This window comes from Branchiostoma belcheri, unplaced genomic scaffold, assembly GCF_001625305.1.
Source record: "Branchiostoma belcheri isolate BF01 breed outbred unplaced genomic scaffold, Haploidv18h27 scaffold128, whole genome shotgun sequence".
In the NCBI taxonomy this organism is placed as follows: Eukaryota; Metazoa; Chordata; class Leptocardii; order Amphioxiformes; family Branchiostomatidae; genus Branchiostoma; species Branchiostoma belcheri.
In genome coordinates this window covers 678,504-696,106 of record NW_017802691.1, presented here as the reverse complement: position 1 = coordinate 696,106, position 17,603 = coordinate 678,504, and the positions used below count along the sequence as shown (strand labels likewise).

Sequence of the window (17,603 nt, the reverse complement as noted above, 5' to 3'; positions counted from 1 at the left end):
TATGTGCACCGCTTCCTTAATCTTCCTATGTGGGTTACGAGACTCTTGATCTATGATTTCAATAATGTCAGAGATGGGCCTGGTAGTGATGTTGTGACCAGCCTGGAGTTGGTGTTGACTTAACGCAGATTTGCAGTCTTTCTGGTGTAATGACTTTTGGTGTTCAGAAGTCCTTTCCCCCAGTGACCGCTCAGTTTCACCAACGTAAACCTCCCCGCACTCTTCACACTTGATCTTGTAGATCACACCGCACTTCTCACCAGGTGCTAGAGGGTCCTTGGGTCTCACAAGGGCATTACGTAAGGTGAAGCCCGGTTTGGAGTACAGGCTCACATTGTGTTTTGCATATACACGTTTCAACCTCTCTGTAACTCCATGTATGTAGGGTAGAACCACGTAACTCGCTGGGAGTTGTTCTTGTTCTCCAGTCTTACTCTGTTCCTTGCTACTTTTGTCCTTTCTGGAGTTGTTTTCCCCCTCCCTCAGGGCCCATTCTGGGTATCCACAGTGTCTGAGGGCTACTCTGACTTTTTCCTTTTCAGCCTCTCTCAACGCGGGATCTTCAATAAGGGTGTTGGCTCTGTGCATAAGAGTCCTAACTATCCCAAGCTTCTGTTGCACCGGGTGGTTTGAGGACCACTGTAAATAGTGGTCGGTGTGGGTTTCTTTTCTGAACACATCTGTAGTAATGGTGTTGTCTGGATTCCTGACCATCATGACATCCAGCATGGGGAGACGGTTGTCTTGTTCCCTCTCGATAGTGAACTTGATACTGTCATGCTGTGTGTTGATGTGATCGAAGAGTTCCTGTTCATGTTCCTGTCTGTTCACAACGCCGGTGTCGTCTACATACCTCCCCCAGAACTTGGGGCGGTGTGGAGCAGTGTGTAGAGCTTTCCTCTTTAAAAGGATAAAATTTCAATGGAAAAACATAATGAATTCAACTCCCGCATAAAAATAAACTAAAGTAGACAGTACCGAGACACTAAAATACTCAGGGAAAATAAAATGTAAAATGTTTGCAATCAGTTCTTGATATCTAGTTCATGTAACAAAATCTAATTGATCTTTTCAGAATAAAATGTTCGAAAACCAAGGAAATGAATTAGCATAGCCTTCAAAGGTGTTTTCATTTTGTGAATGGTTTCATCAGGTTGGTAAGACACTGATTATAGGGACTCTTTTTACACAACCGAGTCTTCAACGTTGTCTTGTGAGAATTACATTAGGGGGTCTGCTCTCATTCACATGCATTCACATGCATTACTGAATATTGCGCTAAATGTATGCTGGGTGTAGCAAACTGCAGTACCAGGCTACCTGCAAGGGGTGCTATTTCCTACAGGACTGTTTAGCCATAGCCAATGATGTCCCCAACCTCCATCAGTATTACATGTCAATTTATCACATGGGATATATCCAATATGGCTAAACAGCTAAAGAATACTGACCAGAACAAGTGCAGAAATACCCATTGCCTGAACATATTTCAAGCTGAATTTGCATTAGTTATTTCTTTAGTTTCCTTATTGATATTATTTATCATTGATAAAAGACTTAATTGGGGACATGTGTGGTTCTCCTATAATCATTTCATACTCGCACATAAACAACAGATTCTCGAGGGTATTCTACCCAAACTCCATCGGTATTACAGTGTGCATTTAATTACTATTTTTCTCCTTTTTTATACTTCTTATCAATAAATACAATTAGTTCCTTCAAAATTACTCGATGTGTGCAAAAAACAGTTACTCAAGCAAATAGATATGACTTTGGATATTATTTTCGAGGAAAAATACAAGGAGTTCCTTTCAATTTGCTCAATGTGTGGTTTACCTTCAACGATTTCATAATGTCCCTTAAGCTTAAAAGGGTTATGAATCTATTGTGAGTTAAACGACAACAACATACGCCAAAAACAGTTACTGAAGCAACTGGATGTCTAACCTTCATCGACAAAACAACTACATAATTCTAGAGGAAAAAAACTGTTCTGTATTCTCTCCAAACTCTGGTGTATTACATCTCAATCCATCAAAGCCAGCACATCATCCAATATGGCTAAACAGGCAGCCTCCAGCCTGTCCCTGGTGTGTTATCCATCATACAGACAATATCGACAAATGTTATGGACTTCGCCAGTGAGAAGCAGAAGTTATGGGCCTTTCTAGTGTAGCTGTATGTTGTGGTCTGCAATATCTATTCTCAGAAGATAATGTTTTATATTGCTTCTAGGTCCCAAATAAAACAAAATCATCTGCTTTGGGTTTTTCTATAATTCTGGAGTGAGAGAGAAGTTATGGGCCTTTCTAGTGTAGCTGTATGTTGTGGTCTGCAATATCTATTCTCAGAAGATAATTTTGTTTTATTTGGGACTTAGAAGCTATATAACATTATCAGGTCTGTTTTTTAATACTTCTGGAGTGAGAAAGAGAAGTTATGAGCCTTCCTAGGTGTAGTTGTATGTTGTGGTCTGCAAATCTTATTCTCAGAAGATGTAATTTTGTTTTATTTGGGAAAGCAATATATTTGGCTTTTTGTATAATAAGATATATTGCTTGACAAATGTTTCAGATAAAGAATAATGTCCATGTATATATCTACTGAAATGGAGCGAAGAGACCAAATTTATGGGCCTTCACAGCATAGCTATATGTTGTAGTCAATATCTATTCTTACCTATATACACATACTGAGGCAAGGTCATTAACTATTGTACTATGTACACTTACCTTTGGTCTATCTAAATTGAATCAAATGTGGATCGAAGAAGAAGCATACATGGAGGGCTAAGTCGAAATCTCATATTGCAAACCAATAATGGTGTGGTGGAAAACTCCATTTTTGGGACGTGAAAAATGACAGTAAACGATGGTCAATATGAGTAAGTACCCTGCCATATAAAATATACGCTTTCTGCATGATTTATCAGCAAAATCCACACAGAGGAGTATGATAGTGTGCATAGTCCATTGCTGATAACTTGTGACCCTGCCTCTGGACCAAGAAGTCTTGAGTTCAAATCCCAACATACGTACTACTCGATAGGGTTATCTTGAAAATTCGTCTGTGTTGGTAGAAGACATAATAATCAAGATTGATCTGTGATTTCGAAGACAACAAAAAAAATTTGACTCACCAGAATTGTCGACTGTACAACTCCAGTCTTTGTCAAGGAATGGGCAATCCACCGCTTCCAATTCCTTTCGAAAGGGTTCCTGACTCTTTGGAACCATAAGACAACACCGTAAATTGTACAAACTGTTAATATTTTGAGATCATACTATGTAATTAATTAAAGTTTTTTTTAAAAAGGTATAACTTGTAGTGGCTGCATCTGGTTTCATCCCACATTTTAAAATTCTCCCCAGAAATTGAATGACCCGCCTAAACCACCATATTGACATAACATTAAAGCATATCTGCTCAAAAGTAATACTGGCTTTCAAACGTATCCTGCCTCTCTCAAACGTATACACTCCTATAAAAACATAATATAATCCCATAATGTGAATTAAAATGCATTAGAAAGTTTTTTCCAAGCAGTGTGAAAGCTGCATTTTTTTATCCTACATTTTTGGCCTCCCTAGAGTTGAGTGACCCACCTAAACCGCCATATTGACATAACATTAAAGCATATCTGCTCCAAAGTAATACTGCCTTTCAAACTTTTAAAAGATATAATCTCATAATGTGAATTTCAGTTTTTCAATACAGTGACTGCATTCTTTCATCCCACATTTTTAAAATTCTCCCCTGCAATTGAGTGACCCAGCTAAACCACCATATTGACATAACATTAAAGCATATCTGCTCCAAAGTAATACTGCCTTTCAAACTTTTAAAAGATATAATCTCATAATGTGAATTTCAGTTTTTAATACAGTATACAGTGACTGCATTCTTTCATCCCACATTTTTAAAATTCTCCCCTGCAATTGAGTGACCCAGCTAAACCACCATATTGACATAACATTAAAGCATATCTGCTCCAAAGTAATACAGCCTTTCAAACTCATACACCCCTATAAAAGTCCGAAATCCATGGCTTAAAAGCGGGCTTTTGCCATCCATCTCCTGAAGTGGTATCGACATCCGGAGAAAGGTCCAGTGCCACGAGTCTACTTAAACCCCTTTAGAAGGGCTATTGGCTTTCAGAATGATTCCTCTCTTTTGTGTTTATTGACTGTTTCTAACTATATTTCCGATATCGCGGTTATTAAGGCTTGATGAGCTGCGAGCCTTGAGCCGTCGTATCCGAGCGGGAATCTTGAGGAACTTGTTGCTGAGTTTGCATGGGGCTCATAAGATACAGTGCATGGGTTTTTTAAGTCTGTGATAAGTATTTTTTTCCTTAAATATATACGGCTTGTCTGATGGTATTCTGGCTCAGTTGTGTTCTTTTAAACTAATACAGACTAAGGCATTTTCAGGTGATATTTGTGCTTTCTGTTGTTTATAAATTGCATTCTTCAATGTAGACTGTTATTCTAGTTAATAGTATTTTTTTTTCTTTTCAACAACAATATGTTCATAAATGTACAGGCGTGATTATGGCTCCTATTTAGAACCTTACCTTAGAATGCATGTAGCGTATTAGCTAGCTTGAACCAACCTCAATAGTCTAATAGATAAAAATTATTTATTTTAATTACCTTCTAAGACGTATGTGCTGTCATTCCGATATGACGATAATAAGAGAAAAGTAGGACAAACTTAATGTCATAATGAGCTAACTATCCCCAACTTTCTCTCAGAATTCATTTCTTGAACTCTCCAGTTTTACTTTTAAAGGACCCAATCTTCACATAAAGCTTGGTCTTTCCAGCTGTGGTCAACATAAAAAAATCATAAAAGCAAACTACCGTGGTATAAAACTCCCATGAGTTCTCTATCTCTGTATGGCTCAGACAAACGACTTGCTTTATCTTTAACAGAGGAGACATTACATAAGCCAAGAAGGCTAGCTTTGCTAACTTTTAAATCTTTAAGTTCAATCATTTTGTATGGAATTTTATTCCAAAGCTTGGTAACTTTGGGCTACAGAGAGTCTTGAATCATTATTGGCAAACAGCTTGAAAACAAGAGCCATTTGGCTGAATCTTTTTGCATGGTATTTGACGAATTTTATCATTCAGCAATAGTGCAGTAATAAACTTGCAATTTTTTTAAATATCAGTTGTTCTAACATATAGTATAGTATAGTATAGTATAGTATAGTATAGTATAGTATAGTATAGTATAGTATATGCAACCCTGACATGTGCTGTCTTCTAAGGACATTTTACTTTAATTCTTAAGTAATATTTTCAATCAGGCTGACATGACCAATCAAGAAGGGTCTATGAGAGCACTTCTGTACCAAGGCTGCTGAATGTTGTGAGGAATATCCAAGACTGTCCTACGAATGCCCCCAGTTTGCCATCTTACCATGATCACACTATTTATGAGACACTCCTCCACAAATTATCTACATTCTACATCTTGATGTGTAATATTCTATAAGTTTCATTATTTCTATATTTAGGTACATATTTCACTGACTGATACAGATTAGAAGCGCCCAAATATCGCCAGTTTGACTCTTACGTTGAATCCCTACGTTATAACCATCCATCTAGCTTGTCCCTGAACCAATGAGCCATGCTATTGGCTCCTTTCCCAAATGGTTTCCTCACGTGCCCCCCTTCTTCTCTTCCATATATCATAACAATCTTTGATTTGATTTATTTGACTGTATAAACAGATATATGCAGCCAGGACTGACCAGCTAGCCTTTCATCTTTGAAATTCTCTCTCACAGAAATGTCTGATTTAACTCCTCCCACTTTCTGAAACTTGATAGTATTTACGTACTTTCAAATTCCATCTGCAACTGGACTTTCTTGAAATATCACACGTAAAGCTTCCCTTTTCATCTGCTGCAAGAAACTTCACGGACCAATATCCTAGGATGTACGAAACTGCCCTTCTCTTATTTTCCATATAGCAGGACCATCTTCCATCTTTTTTTTCACAGAAATGACTGATTTAAGTCCTCACGCTCTGAAAGTTTATCGTATTCACATCCTTTCAAATTTCATCAGAAACCTGCAACTAGACTTTCATACTAGAGTATCACACGTAAAGCCTCCCTTTTCATCTGCTGCAAGAAAATTCACGGACCAATATCCTATAGGCTGTACGAAACTGATGAAACTATTCAAGACATGTATCCTGCCATACTTCTGTTACTGATCTTAAATGGCACATTTCTTGTATAATGCATCTCTTGCCACACTCAACTCTTATGTTAGCCAGTCAGAAGAAGATGATAGCTTGCAAGAACTCCTTGATGTTTCTGACTCCTTTCAAGGAAAGAAACACATCCATCCGGGGCTTCGAAATGCCAGATATCAATCACGACCTTTAACTTCCATTACCTCAACTTGAGGTCACAACGTTTCAAGAAAGTGCAAAGTGTGGAAAATTAATGTAGCCGCTGCAGTGCTACTTCCTTCAGATCTTTATGTATCTTTGCAGTGATTAAGAAATGTTCCTAGTACACTGTAGTAATGGTTTACTGGTACCCTTTGAAAGAACAACCATCATAAATGCCAGAAGTGTGGACGAATGTTGCCTCAAGTTTTTGACTCAGAAGCCACCTGAGGTCACACATCCACTGAATGAGAACACTGACTGGCATCTTCAGTTGCAAAGGACAACCAAGGACACCATCAATTTGACTTTCTGAGAGCATTTACCATGTATCACATTACAGCCTCCCCTTTTATCCGGTAGAAGAAATTCCTGGGCCGAATTCCTCGGATCTACCAAGCTAATGAAAGTGTATTCACCAATGTTATCCTGTAATATTCCTGTAGCGTAATGGCTCATTTCTACACACACGTTTCCCTACACATCCTTTTGAACCGTAGCTTCTATGAGTTCAAGGCAGATGTCAGATAGCTTGTAGAGACTCCGTGATGTCTGGCTTACTGTGTTCAAGTAAAGAGAACACATCCGCCTGCTGCATTTGCCAGATTTCAATCGCAACCTTCAACTTGGTTCACCTCTATGTACAGAAGGTCAGAACGTTTCAGGAATTTCATAGCAGCGGCGAAAGTTGTGAATATCTTTTTTTTTAATTCCAACATTTCATGACTAGACATGGTGACGGCACACTCGATTTATATCAAGTTATCTTATGCCGCCACCAACGCAGAGGACGAATACAGGACAAGGCAATGCTCATTTTTTTCTTGAGTTAAGTGAGAAAAGTCGTACAAAGTACCTTTCCAAGGGGCACAAGATCGGTGACAAGTCAGGACTCGAACTCGGGACCTTTTGGTTCCGAGTCGAGTACTCTGCCGCTACGCCACACGACCCCACCGCAAACGTTGTAAATATCTCTAGTAATAGCTGTGGCAAAAGTTGTAAATGTTCGTAGTAAATAGTCACAGGTTAGTAATTCGGTGTCCTTTTATTCAATGCATATTTACAACTGCAACCTTTAGCTCAGTACACCAACTCACAAATAAGGATAAAATAATTAGATGCTGCAACCATATCAAATGTTACAGCTTTTTACTCTGCAAAGAATATCTATCATCAACATATATTGGCTCAGCGAGCATTGAATATAATATGTATACTATAAAGTTTAACAATTTTTTAACCATTTTTTAAACATCGCAAGCCAAAGTTGTAAGCAAACTTTACAAATACACCATACATATTTTACCAGATAAAGGGTTAGTTGATCTGTATGCAAGTAGCCATTAACAAACCTTTACAATGTCATGCCATTCATTTCCATCTAAATTGTTCTTTTATTGTCACACCACCTTTAATGTCACAACAACCACGGCTGTGGCTTCCTGTCTGCGGCACCTTTCCTCTTTATTACAAACTGACTAATCAATCCGCATTGTTAGCCTATTCCAAAAAACTGTCAATCACAATTGTCCCTTCCAGTTGCAAAGGCCACAGAGCAGTATCTCATTACAGTGGAAGATCAAAAGAATGGATCCCGCTGACATTCTCTGATATTTCCTACGTCCCTCCGGTCCACAACCTTTCACTTACGATCAGTGACATCAATTTTGGCGAGTCAAGTTCTCGCATATCTGATGCTCGAATTGTCGTTAGTGTCTGGATGTGGCTGTTTAAGATTAGATTGTTTTCTTCATTTTGAATATCAAATTCATGTGTTGATGGACATTGAAGCTCGTGTGGGTATGGAAAGGGTAAGGTTGAGAATTTTTCTTATTTGAAGCCACAAAAAAGTCTATTCTGTGAACTATCTAATGTTTGTACATACATTATTGAGGAGTAAGTATTAGAATAGAATTGCATGACACCCATCATGAACATCCTCTATTTACCAAAGTTTAACCACTGAACGCTTCTGATCCCTCAGAATTTTTCTGTCAGTTTAGTGAATGGTTTATCTAGTTACATGCAGGAAGGCATCTCTCCATCCAAAAAGATGATAGTAGTTAGTGTGGCCTATCAGCCCTAGGCCCATTTCTATGTTTTATTCATAGTTTAACTTTAAGTCACTTATAAAACTATACTTTCTTTCCAACACCTTGATTTTCCCCTAGGGAGACTTCAGGGCCGTATCAGGTTACCTGAAGAAGCGAGCTGGGCCTTTGCGTCCAGACCTTTGTGTAGGTGGTACGTCTTGACATTTTCAAGGTCATTGAAGGTCGTCCCATCACTCCCCTTTGTACTGCTCAATATGTCAGGTTCTGACTTGTTTCCTGCCGAGATGTTCTTCATAAATTGTAGCTTAACAGCCAAGGGACCTGCATAGCTAACACAGCAGTATGTTTGTATCAGCCTGTTATTGCTCTTGTTAGGGACTCAGTTTATTAGGTGAAGGTTAGTCTCTTTGGAATGTGCCTGTTGTTGACATGGGAATTGAGGATATATTTGCAATTCTTGCGTTTAAATATCAAGAGATTCATTCGATGCATTTTGACTAATATATGAAAAGAAGGATGTTTCCCTGTCATTTTAAAGAGGATTTATTTTGCATTGAAGTTCCTTTGTGTTGCAAAAAAATCCAAAGTTGCATTTCTAACACAAGAATTGGAGTTAACTAAATTTCTGACTGTTCAGTTCCAGTGTTGTCAGCAATCTACGGTGGAAAAATTCTAACCACCACTTACTGATTCCATACAGTCCCGTTAACATTAATTCTGCACCAGACTCGCCTGCCGAACAGCAGTCGGCATCAGTCTCCCATCAGAACCCGCTGACTCTCGGCGACCCTCGCCTGACAGCCTTTTAGTCTGTTTGACTTAAAACAACCCGCTGATCTGTCAATGTCATGTTTACGGTCACGCCTGACACTGCTGTTCGCTGCTCGGAATGTAAAATATGACACAAGGCATAGATTTGCCGTCTGGATGCTGTAACTCCTGGTGGTTAAATCATAAAGTTGCCGTCGGGTCAAGCCTTTTTCGCATCTATATGTTTGCATCTACTGACTATTAGAGCAGGAACTTAGCAGCTCAAAGTCACAAGTCAGCTTTGATGAGCAAAAACTGTTGTTCAAGATTTGATTAATGTGACAGAAATACGTCTTTTTTATTAGAGTATTATTTTACTCGCAGAGTTTTGGAAACACGGTATTTGCTTGCTTTTCGCTACTTTTTATACAACCTTGCACAAATTGCATGACACTGCTGTTCTGTGCAAGGAATGTAAAATATGACACAAGGCATAGATTTAACGTCTGGTGCTGTAACTCCTGGTGGTTAAATCATAAAGTTGCCGTAAGGTCAAGCCTTTTTTTGGGCACGAGAGAGGTGTGTTGTTGAATGTTTGCATCAACTGACTTGGTGGCTCAAAAGTCACAAGTAATTTTTAAATGGGCAATTATTTTCTTTCAACTTTTGTTCAATGTGACAGACATGCATCGCAATCCCAATAAAGAAATCCATGCACACACAGCAAACGCAATATTTGCTTTGTGGTATTTTTTCTGTTAACATTTTGTATAAATTTTCCTTTCCAGCATTCAAACGAATTGCATTTGCCAGATGATACACAAAACATGCTCACTTATATTTTTAAACAGCTACATCACTCAAACCATGACAAAAAAAAAACATCGAAACGAAACCACTTTTAAACACTGCTAACCTTCACCTTAGCGAAATCAATCCATGCAGATTTTGTGTAACGATATGGTCTGTGGATCGTCCGTTAAGTTCCCGTGATGCTGACCTATAACACCTGCAGCTACGGAACCTGACAGTGACAGATAAGGGTATTACATCTGGGCTGTAGGGAACCTGTGTCTTTACTTCTGTCAGGTTTGCCAACTAGTATGGAAAATTCTGGCCCATTGCAGAAGAAAGCGCTGCAACTGTGCAGGTGATTATCGTAAGGTCTCGTACTAATCTTCTAAAATTGGGCAGTATGGGGAACCTGTGTCTTTGCCATAATAGTTGACAAATCTGACATTAATTGGTAATCTTCAAACTGTTGAAGAAACAAGTGACTTGAGGCCAGCTGTGTTACATGATGATCTTGAGAAACCGTTCTTCTTCTGTATTTTGCAGTATGGGTTGAACTGTGCCTTATCGATTTCAGTCATATTTGCCAACTTCAAACTGTTGAGAAAACAAGTGATGATCTTGAAATTAAAGTGTTGTACTTCTTCAGTCTAGTATTTGGCAATTGAAGATCTGTACCTCAACCGATTTTGTCACGAATTGCTAGTTTGACAAGTTTAAAACTGTTGAATAAACGCTCGTCAGTTACTTTGCTTTAGTACCGTGATAATCTTGTGGGAATGTACAATTGTAATCTTCCTGAATTGGACGATAGGGGTTGTGTATGTGGAGAACAAGGAGCCTCATTTTTTTTCTTAACTTTTGTAATATGATCCCTGGCAGGTGTGTTGTACTTGTAAGATGATACCTAGTCACGGTCACTAGATGGGAGACCTCTGTGCCTTTTCCAACTTCTGTATGATTTGTCAACAAGTATAGAAAGTTCTGCTTCTATTGAAGAAGAAAGTTGTTCTCATTTATTTTGCTTAACTTCTGTAATATAATCCCCTCCCAGGTGTCTTGCAGTTGTAAGCTTATACGGGGAACTGGGCAGTAGGGGGACCTATGTCTTTACAAAGTAATCTGGAAGCTTTTACCATATTGAAGAAGGAAGGAGTCCCCATTTATTTTGCTTAACTTTTCTGCTAGCTGTGTAACATAATCACCTTAAAGGTGCTTTGCACTTGTAAGGACGTGGATTCTCAAAGATCATGAAAAATGGTAACTGCGGGTATTCACATTATGCAACGATGGTATTTTTGTCTGTAAGATTTTCTTATTTCAAAAGCCCAGGAGGGGGTAGTAAGAAGCATTTTGACCCCCTCATTCACAGCGTTCTGGTTTAAGGTACAAAACCTATACATGTTCGTGTTAAACTCTTTATCAACAAGAATGTATGGAAACCTATGATCTATAACAGGTTAGTAGGTTTAACTTTATCTCATGATAGGCATGGAGAAAAATCCTTTTCATATACTATGGGCTTTCTCCAAGATCTTCGCAACAGAAATGCATGTCTTTTTTATTCACAGGGTGCAGCACACATAGATTTCAAACTTAGTACAAATAACTCCATAAATTGTATTGATAAAGAACACGCATTTTTACATTTTTTGTGTTTTGTTGTCCTTTTATTCATACTTCGACATCATGCAGTATATTCAAACCATTAAATGAAGAGTTGACATCAAGCATACACATTTTGACCACAGTGCGGTCACTCAGTAAACACTGTCTATTGCGAAGCTGGGCTAACTGATAGTGTGTGCCCAACGATGGGGCATAGGAAGCTTGGGATAAAAGGCATTGGGACAGTGATGAACAACACTACTGTATCAGAGATAATGCACAAAGTAGCGGCTGTCGTGGGTAGGCTGCTATTAGACCAGTCTCTGTAGGGAACCCCGTGGTGTGATGAAATCAGCTCAATATTTTCTACTAACAAAGATCTTTGGAACCTTTAGTGGTGCCATTTATCTGTCTGTAAATGCACAGGGTCCACTTCTGTGTAGGTATCATTATGTATGAAACTCAGTGTTTGCTCTTTTTTCACTGAAATTAACTGCAAGAAAATTTAGCAGGATAAAGCCTGTGTTAAATAAACAAGTTTCACAGTATTTCTAACAGGAGGCATATGAAATTAATTTCTGAAAGACCTCACACATCAAGATATGACACCATAGAGTACAAAAATCTTTCATAGCATGTAAAATCCAGATAAAAAACTCCCTTACGGTTGACTAAAAAAACATTGAGAAATATGATTCTGTACGGAATGTTAAATATCACCTGTCAGAATTTAAATGAGTCCAAATGTTTCCTACTTTTATGTAGACCCTGATCGATCTCACGACGGCGCCTCGCGGTATAAATGTTGTTAGCTTCCTTTGTAGGTGCACAGAAGCGTTAGATTGGCCACTGGTGCCGCCCAGTCAACCCAAGTGAGTTCCCGAGAAAACCTTTCACCTTGCACTCTGTGTAATCTCGAGGTTCGGATCGATTCAATGCCCCCCTTTTTCCTCCCTCGGAAAATTGAATCTAAGTCCACAGAGCTTCGCGTCTGGACGCCACAAATTGAGATATATACTCACGAGACCTTCACTTAGGCAGAGATGGGTGAAGACCGATTCAGGGATTGAAATATATTCTTATTCTGCATACCCGTACAGCTACAGGTAACATTCAAAATAACATGCACTAAATAAATTTACCAATACTAGAAAGGTAATATTTGCAAGGCAAGTGCATAATGTTTACCTTCGCATGTGGTCTGCTCTGTTAATTATTACTCAAACACATTCACATATATGGTGACAGGAGTCTAAATCTCTCCTATCATAAAATTGCAACATTATGTAACTCAACGCCAGTTACCATGGTGACAGACGGTCTGGTTCAGGTCATTGATCAGTCAGTGTTTGGAACAGAAAAATAAAAACAGAGCAAAACAATAGGTTTTCCTTAGGTAAACATAACTTGAACTAAAGACTTTTACCTGAACTGACCATGCATGACTTGGTATGCATGAAGCTTGCAAATGCTTCAAGAAACACTTCCGGTCGATGCACCAGTCTACATTAGTGACCATCGAACTCTCCACAATGATAAACGTATTTCGTGTGCTAGCAATTTCGTCATTGCTTGTCCTTGGTGCTGAATTTCATTAATTTTGATCAATAATCCACATGCATATAGTACCGAGAAAAGTGTTGTTTTCCTTGATTTTCATTGGATCATTTTAGATGGTTACGCCAGAAGCCTTTCCAAAGTTTCCTTTTTGATTTGCTGATTAGATCAACACACTTTCCGCTCGATAATGCACGCACGTCGTGGGTTGGTAATTCACTCTGGGTCCGTCCTTGGTGCTGAACGAAACGCTGTTATTGCAGATTGCTGTTATCTCGATATTGGTTGATGAAACACGCACGGAGGCAAATACATTTTGCCGCCTTCAAACATTCCTCGCAATCAAAATATGGTTCTTGCAGTGTCATATCCCATTGTTGTTACCATCAATACGGACTGCGTACAACGTAGCAAGCATGTAGATAGACGTTGACGTACCGTTGGCGCAATAACATTTGATTTGTCCTCTTTTATGAGACAATTTCCTGTGAACTTTCCCGAATGCCACCGGCGTTATTGCATTCTAACTGATTGCTTTTTCCCTCTCTTTGTGTACCCAGGTTGCATGAGAAGAAATAGACGCAAGTATCGACACTGAGACTACTACAACTGTTACAGCAACCTGACAACAAACATGGGAATTTGTAAGGTCATCCTCGTCTCTCTCCTGCTGCTGCATTTTGCCGTGTGGAATTTTGCCAACTCCAGTTGCCCGTCCCCCTGTACATGCTCCACCATCAACGAGGTGGATTGCGGCAACAAAAACCTACAAGAGATCCCTGAACCCCTGCCTACGGAGAGCGAGAGACTGTATCTACAGAGGAACAAACTCACAGAGCTGGCGAACGACCAATTCGTGACGGTCGCTAGGTTAGAAGCGCTGGATCTTTCGTATAACGCCATCAGCGATATCAAACCTGGGGCCTTCAATGGTCTCACCAACCTCAAGTTTTTGCTGCTTCCTGGGAACCAGTTGGACGCCGCGCCCAGGAAGGCACTGAAAGGGTTGAGCAACTTGCAGAGACTTTATCTCTATGACAACAAGATTCAGATGGTTCTGGACGCCAGTTTTAGAAACAATGACAAGCTCGAACAGCTTCTTCTTTCGAACAATGAGATCGACTACATCTCCCCCGACGCTTTCGATGGGATGAACAGTTTACAGATATTGCATCTCTATTACAACAAGCTTGAGAACGTTCCTTGGAGGTCTTTAAGGGGTTTAACGAGTCTGGTTGAACTAAATCTACACAGCAACGTGATTCTGGCCGTCCCTGCCAACAGTTTCTCGGATTTGCGCGAGTTGCAGAATCTGTATCTAAACAGCAATAAGATCGTGTACATCTCGCCCTTGGCCTTCGCGGGTCTGGAGAATTTGAAGATTCTCGGTTTGGATTCGAACCAGTTGGAGAGCGTGCCATGTCAGGCGATTCAAAGGCTGCGCACGCTGCGATCATTGTACCTACAGACCAACAAAATTACGGAGCTACCGGCCGAGTGTTTCGCGGAGTTGAACGACCTCCGCTGGTTGAGGCTTGATGGCAATCGGATTCACTATGCTGCTGAGACGAGTCTGCTCGGACTGACCAGCCTGATGGAACTACAGCTACAGCAGAACAACCTCTCAGCCATCCAGGGTGTAGCCTTCAGGTTTACGCCTAATCTTCAGATCCTCTATCTACAGGATAACCCCATACGGAATATCACCGTCAACCACTTTAGGTTCCTGCCGCATCTGAGCGAGTTGTACATTGGACCAGTGACTAACATCGCCCCGACGGCTTTCCTGACGTTCCGCAACCTCACCAAGCTGTGGGTTACCGAGAGTAACCTCCACGAGGTGCCGATCAAAGCTCTGATGCACCTCACGAACTTAGAACAGCTGGATCTCTCGCGGAATCCCATCCACGTGATTGAGACTAACACGTTCTTAAATCTAACCAAGCTGAAGCACCTGATTCTGAACCACATGAAGCTGGAGACTGTACAGGAAGGTGCTTTTAGCGGTCTGGGGCTGTTGGAAATACTGGAGATGCGGGATAACAGGTTACAGACGCTACCAGTGAACCTTTTCTCGGCGCTGACGTCGCTACAGATTATCGAGCTGTGGGAGAACCGTTGGAGGTGCGATTGCAACCTCCGCTGGCTCAAAGAGTGGTCGGAGTCGGAGTACCACTTCTTTTACAACAACATGGCTTTCCGAGTCAAGTGCAACACACCCGAAGAGCTGAGTGACAAGTATTTCGCGGAACTCGCTCCCGACGATTTTATCTGCGTTCGACCGTGGATGTACACGCAGAGTTTTAACATCACCGTGGACGAGTGGACGAACGCGGTGTTGCCGTGTAACGCAAGCGGGTTCCCCCCACCGACGGGAACGTGGATTACGTCCAACAACGTGCGCTACCGGCAGGACGTGGTGAACCCAGGAGATCGGGTCTTTGTCGGTAAGGACAACGGTTTAAACATCACGGTCGCCAGGAAGTTCGACAGCGGTTCCTACACGTGCAACGCGTCTAACCCAGTCGGGAGCGTGAACGTTACCATTAACCTGAAGGTAAACGAGAGAGAGCGAGAGGTCACAACGCCGCAAATAAGCACCACGGATACCACAACGCGAAGGGAGGAGACCACAACTGACTGCGACAGCACCACGCGAGGCAAACCTATGCAACCCTTGGGAGAGCGGGTAAGGACTACGACTCCCGCCCCTCCCACCCCTACTATGATCCGCCCGGATAGTCTGAAGGATCCACACGAGGATTTAAAAACAACGCTGGCTCTTATAGGCAGCAACGTGGCTACGATGCTAGGCACTTTCATGATTTTTTGTTTGCTACTGCTGTGTGTTAGGGGGTGGAAGAGGCGGAGAAAAATCCGCAAGCTCACCAAGGATTTAACCTACGAGAACGACCACGCGTACAACTTGGACAAGCTGATTCCCATGAACGATATCTGCACGCAGACGAATAAACTCAGCGTCATCATTCCCCCAGAGAGGGAGTTGGACCATATACCGAACCACATACCGAAATGCGTTACGTTCGCGCCGCCCGATCACTGCAGAGAGGACGGGGGTTGCACGATATCCAACCCGTCCACTGAGAACGGTGAGGGAGAGGGGGAGTCGAGTACGTGGCTCTGATGAGGGGGTGGGGGTTTGCAAAGGGGTAAGGGCCGCAAGGGGGAATCAAAGAGGATTGTTCTTAATGATGGGTGCTCGCTACATGATGAAGTATCCACTTGTTGCAAACACCTCTTTGTATCAAAGACTGTATCAATGTCGGCGCGATACTCTATTGAGGAACTGTACTTCGACTTCGTGTGAGTTCGCTCAGTTTTGGCCACGTATTTTGTCACAAAAATGAAAATAATGTAAATTGGAACTATTGTATTCCTGTCTGTGTTTCGCAAAATGAATACATTGTACTGCTACTAAAAGACCAAAATGAACACCCCTATAAAAGGAGCGAAATCTCCTGTCATCAAGACGAAGTACAGTTCCGGTTCTTGCAAGAAAATTTTGTATAAATCAGGGTATAAAGTATTAGAATTCGAAAAAAAAATGTACAGTACTTAAACAAAGATAAATATTTCCGACAATGTTTTCTATCTCAATCTTGTTTTCTTTTTTTATTTACTTCCACGGTGCATGTGTGATAGCGAATGAAGCATCCTGTCATTATAAGCCCCATTTGTAGGATAAAGAAAAACGGAATCTAATGTCGAGCATCGGTAAACGTTACATGTTTGTCCCTATTCTCAACAACTCACTAGACACAGTAAGCTTTACAAACGCAGCGTTTCGTCACAACGACGTCATCGATGACGTATCACGTGCCCACATAACTATGACGTGACCTCACATTCAACGTTTTTTTTTTTGTCACCAGGTTTTCGGGTATGGAGTGCGAACTGTTGTAATTTTCGACAAATCAAATCAAAATACTGGTAGCAAACACAAAATTACCGCCGTATTTTTATAGCTATATACATTATATGTTACTGGCTTTCGTTATTATAATATTATTATGATATCGTCTATTATCTACGGTTTATTTTTGCTAAATTTAATCTCAATATTTTTCATAGTAGACACCACAGTATCGCCAAATTTATTATAGCTATATATTTAGGTATATATTATGTTATTAAATTTTAAGATCATAATATGATCATGATATATGCATTTAAGTTAACAGGATTCATAATGTGTATCATGTTGGACGTAGAAACATTTACGTCATGAAAAGCCCGAAAAGTCCTGCGAAATTAAAAAAAGAGAGGGAAATATTTTTTCTTGTCCATTCCGTTCTGTGTAGCTATAACCAAAATGTCTTGATAATCACGGCCCAAGATTTGGCCCTAAAATTAGTTATATCCTTTCCTTGCAAACGAAATTAACGAATTCAAGAGACAATG

General features: G+C 40.4%; 2 protein-coding genes across 2 annotated transcripts in view; one reads left to right on the top strand and one right to left on the bottom strand.

Moving 5' to 3' along the window:
- The window catches only part of LOC109463556, a gene marked incomplete at its 3' end in the record, with an annotated part of 1,692 nt that extends 308 nt beyond the window's left edge, over nt 1–1,384 (bottom strand). Inside the window, exons 1-2 of the mRNA XM_019760396.1 lie at nt 1,379–1,384; nt 205–900 (exon numbers count right to left, since the gene is read on the bottom strand). Of these exons, the coding sequence (XP_019615955.1) occupies nt 205–900; nt 1,379–1,384 (702 nt within the window). The remainder of the gene's footprint in view (nt 1–204; nt 901–1,378) is intronic.
- Nucleotides 1–16,536, top strand: part of LOC109463593 (leucine-rich repeat-containing protein 4B-like) — a 34,814-nt gene extending 18,278 nt beyond the window's left edge. Inside the window, exons 2-3 of the mRNA XM_019760450.1 lie at nt 13,742–14,623; nt 15,059–16,536. Of these exons, the coding sequence (XP_019616009.1) occupies nt 13,816–14,623; nt 15,059–16,326 (2,076 nt within the window). The 5' untranslated portion in view covers nt 13,742–13,815 and the 3' untranslated portion in view covers nt 16,327–16,536. The remainder of the gene's footprint in view (nt 1–13,741; nt 14,624–15,058) is intronic.
- Nucleotides 16,537–17,603: the final 1,067 nt, after the last annotated feature.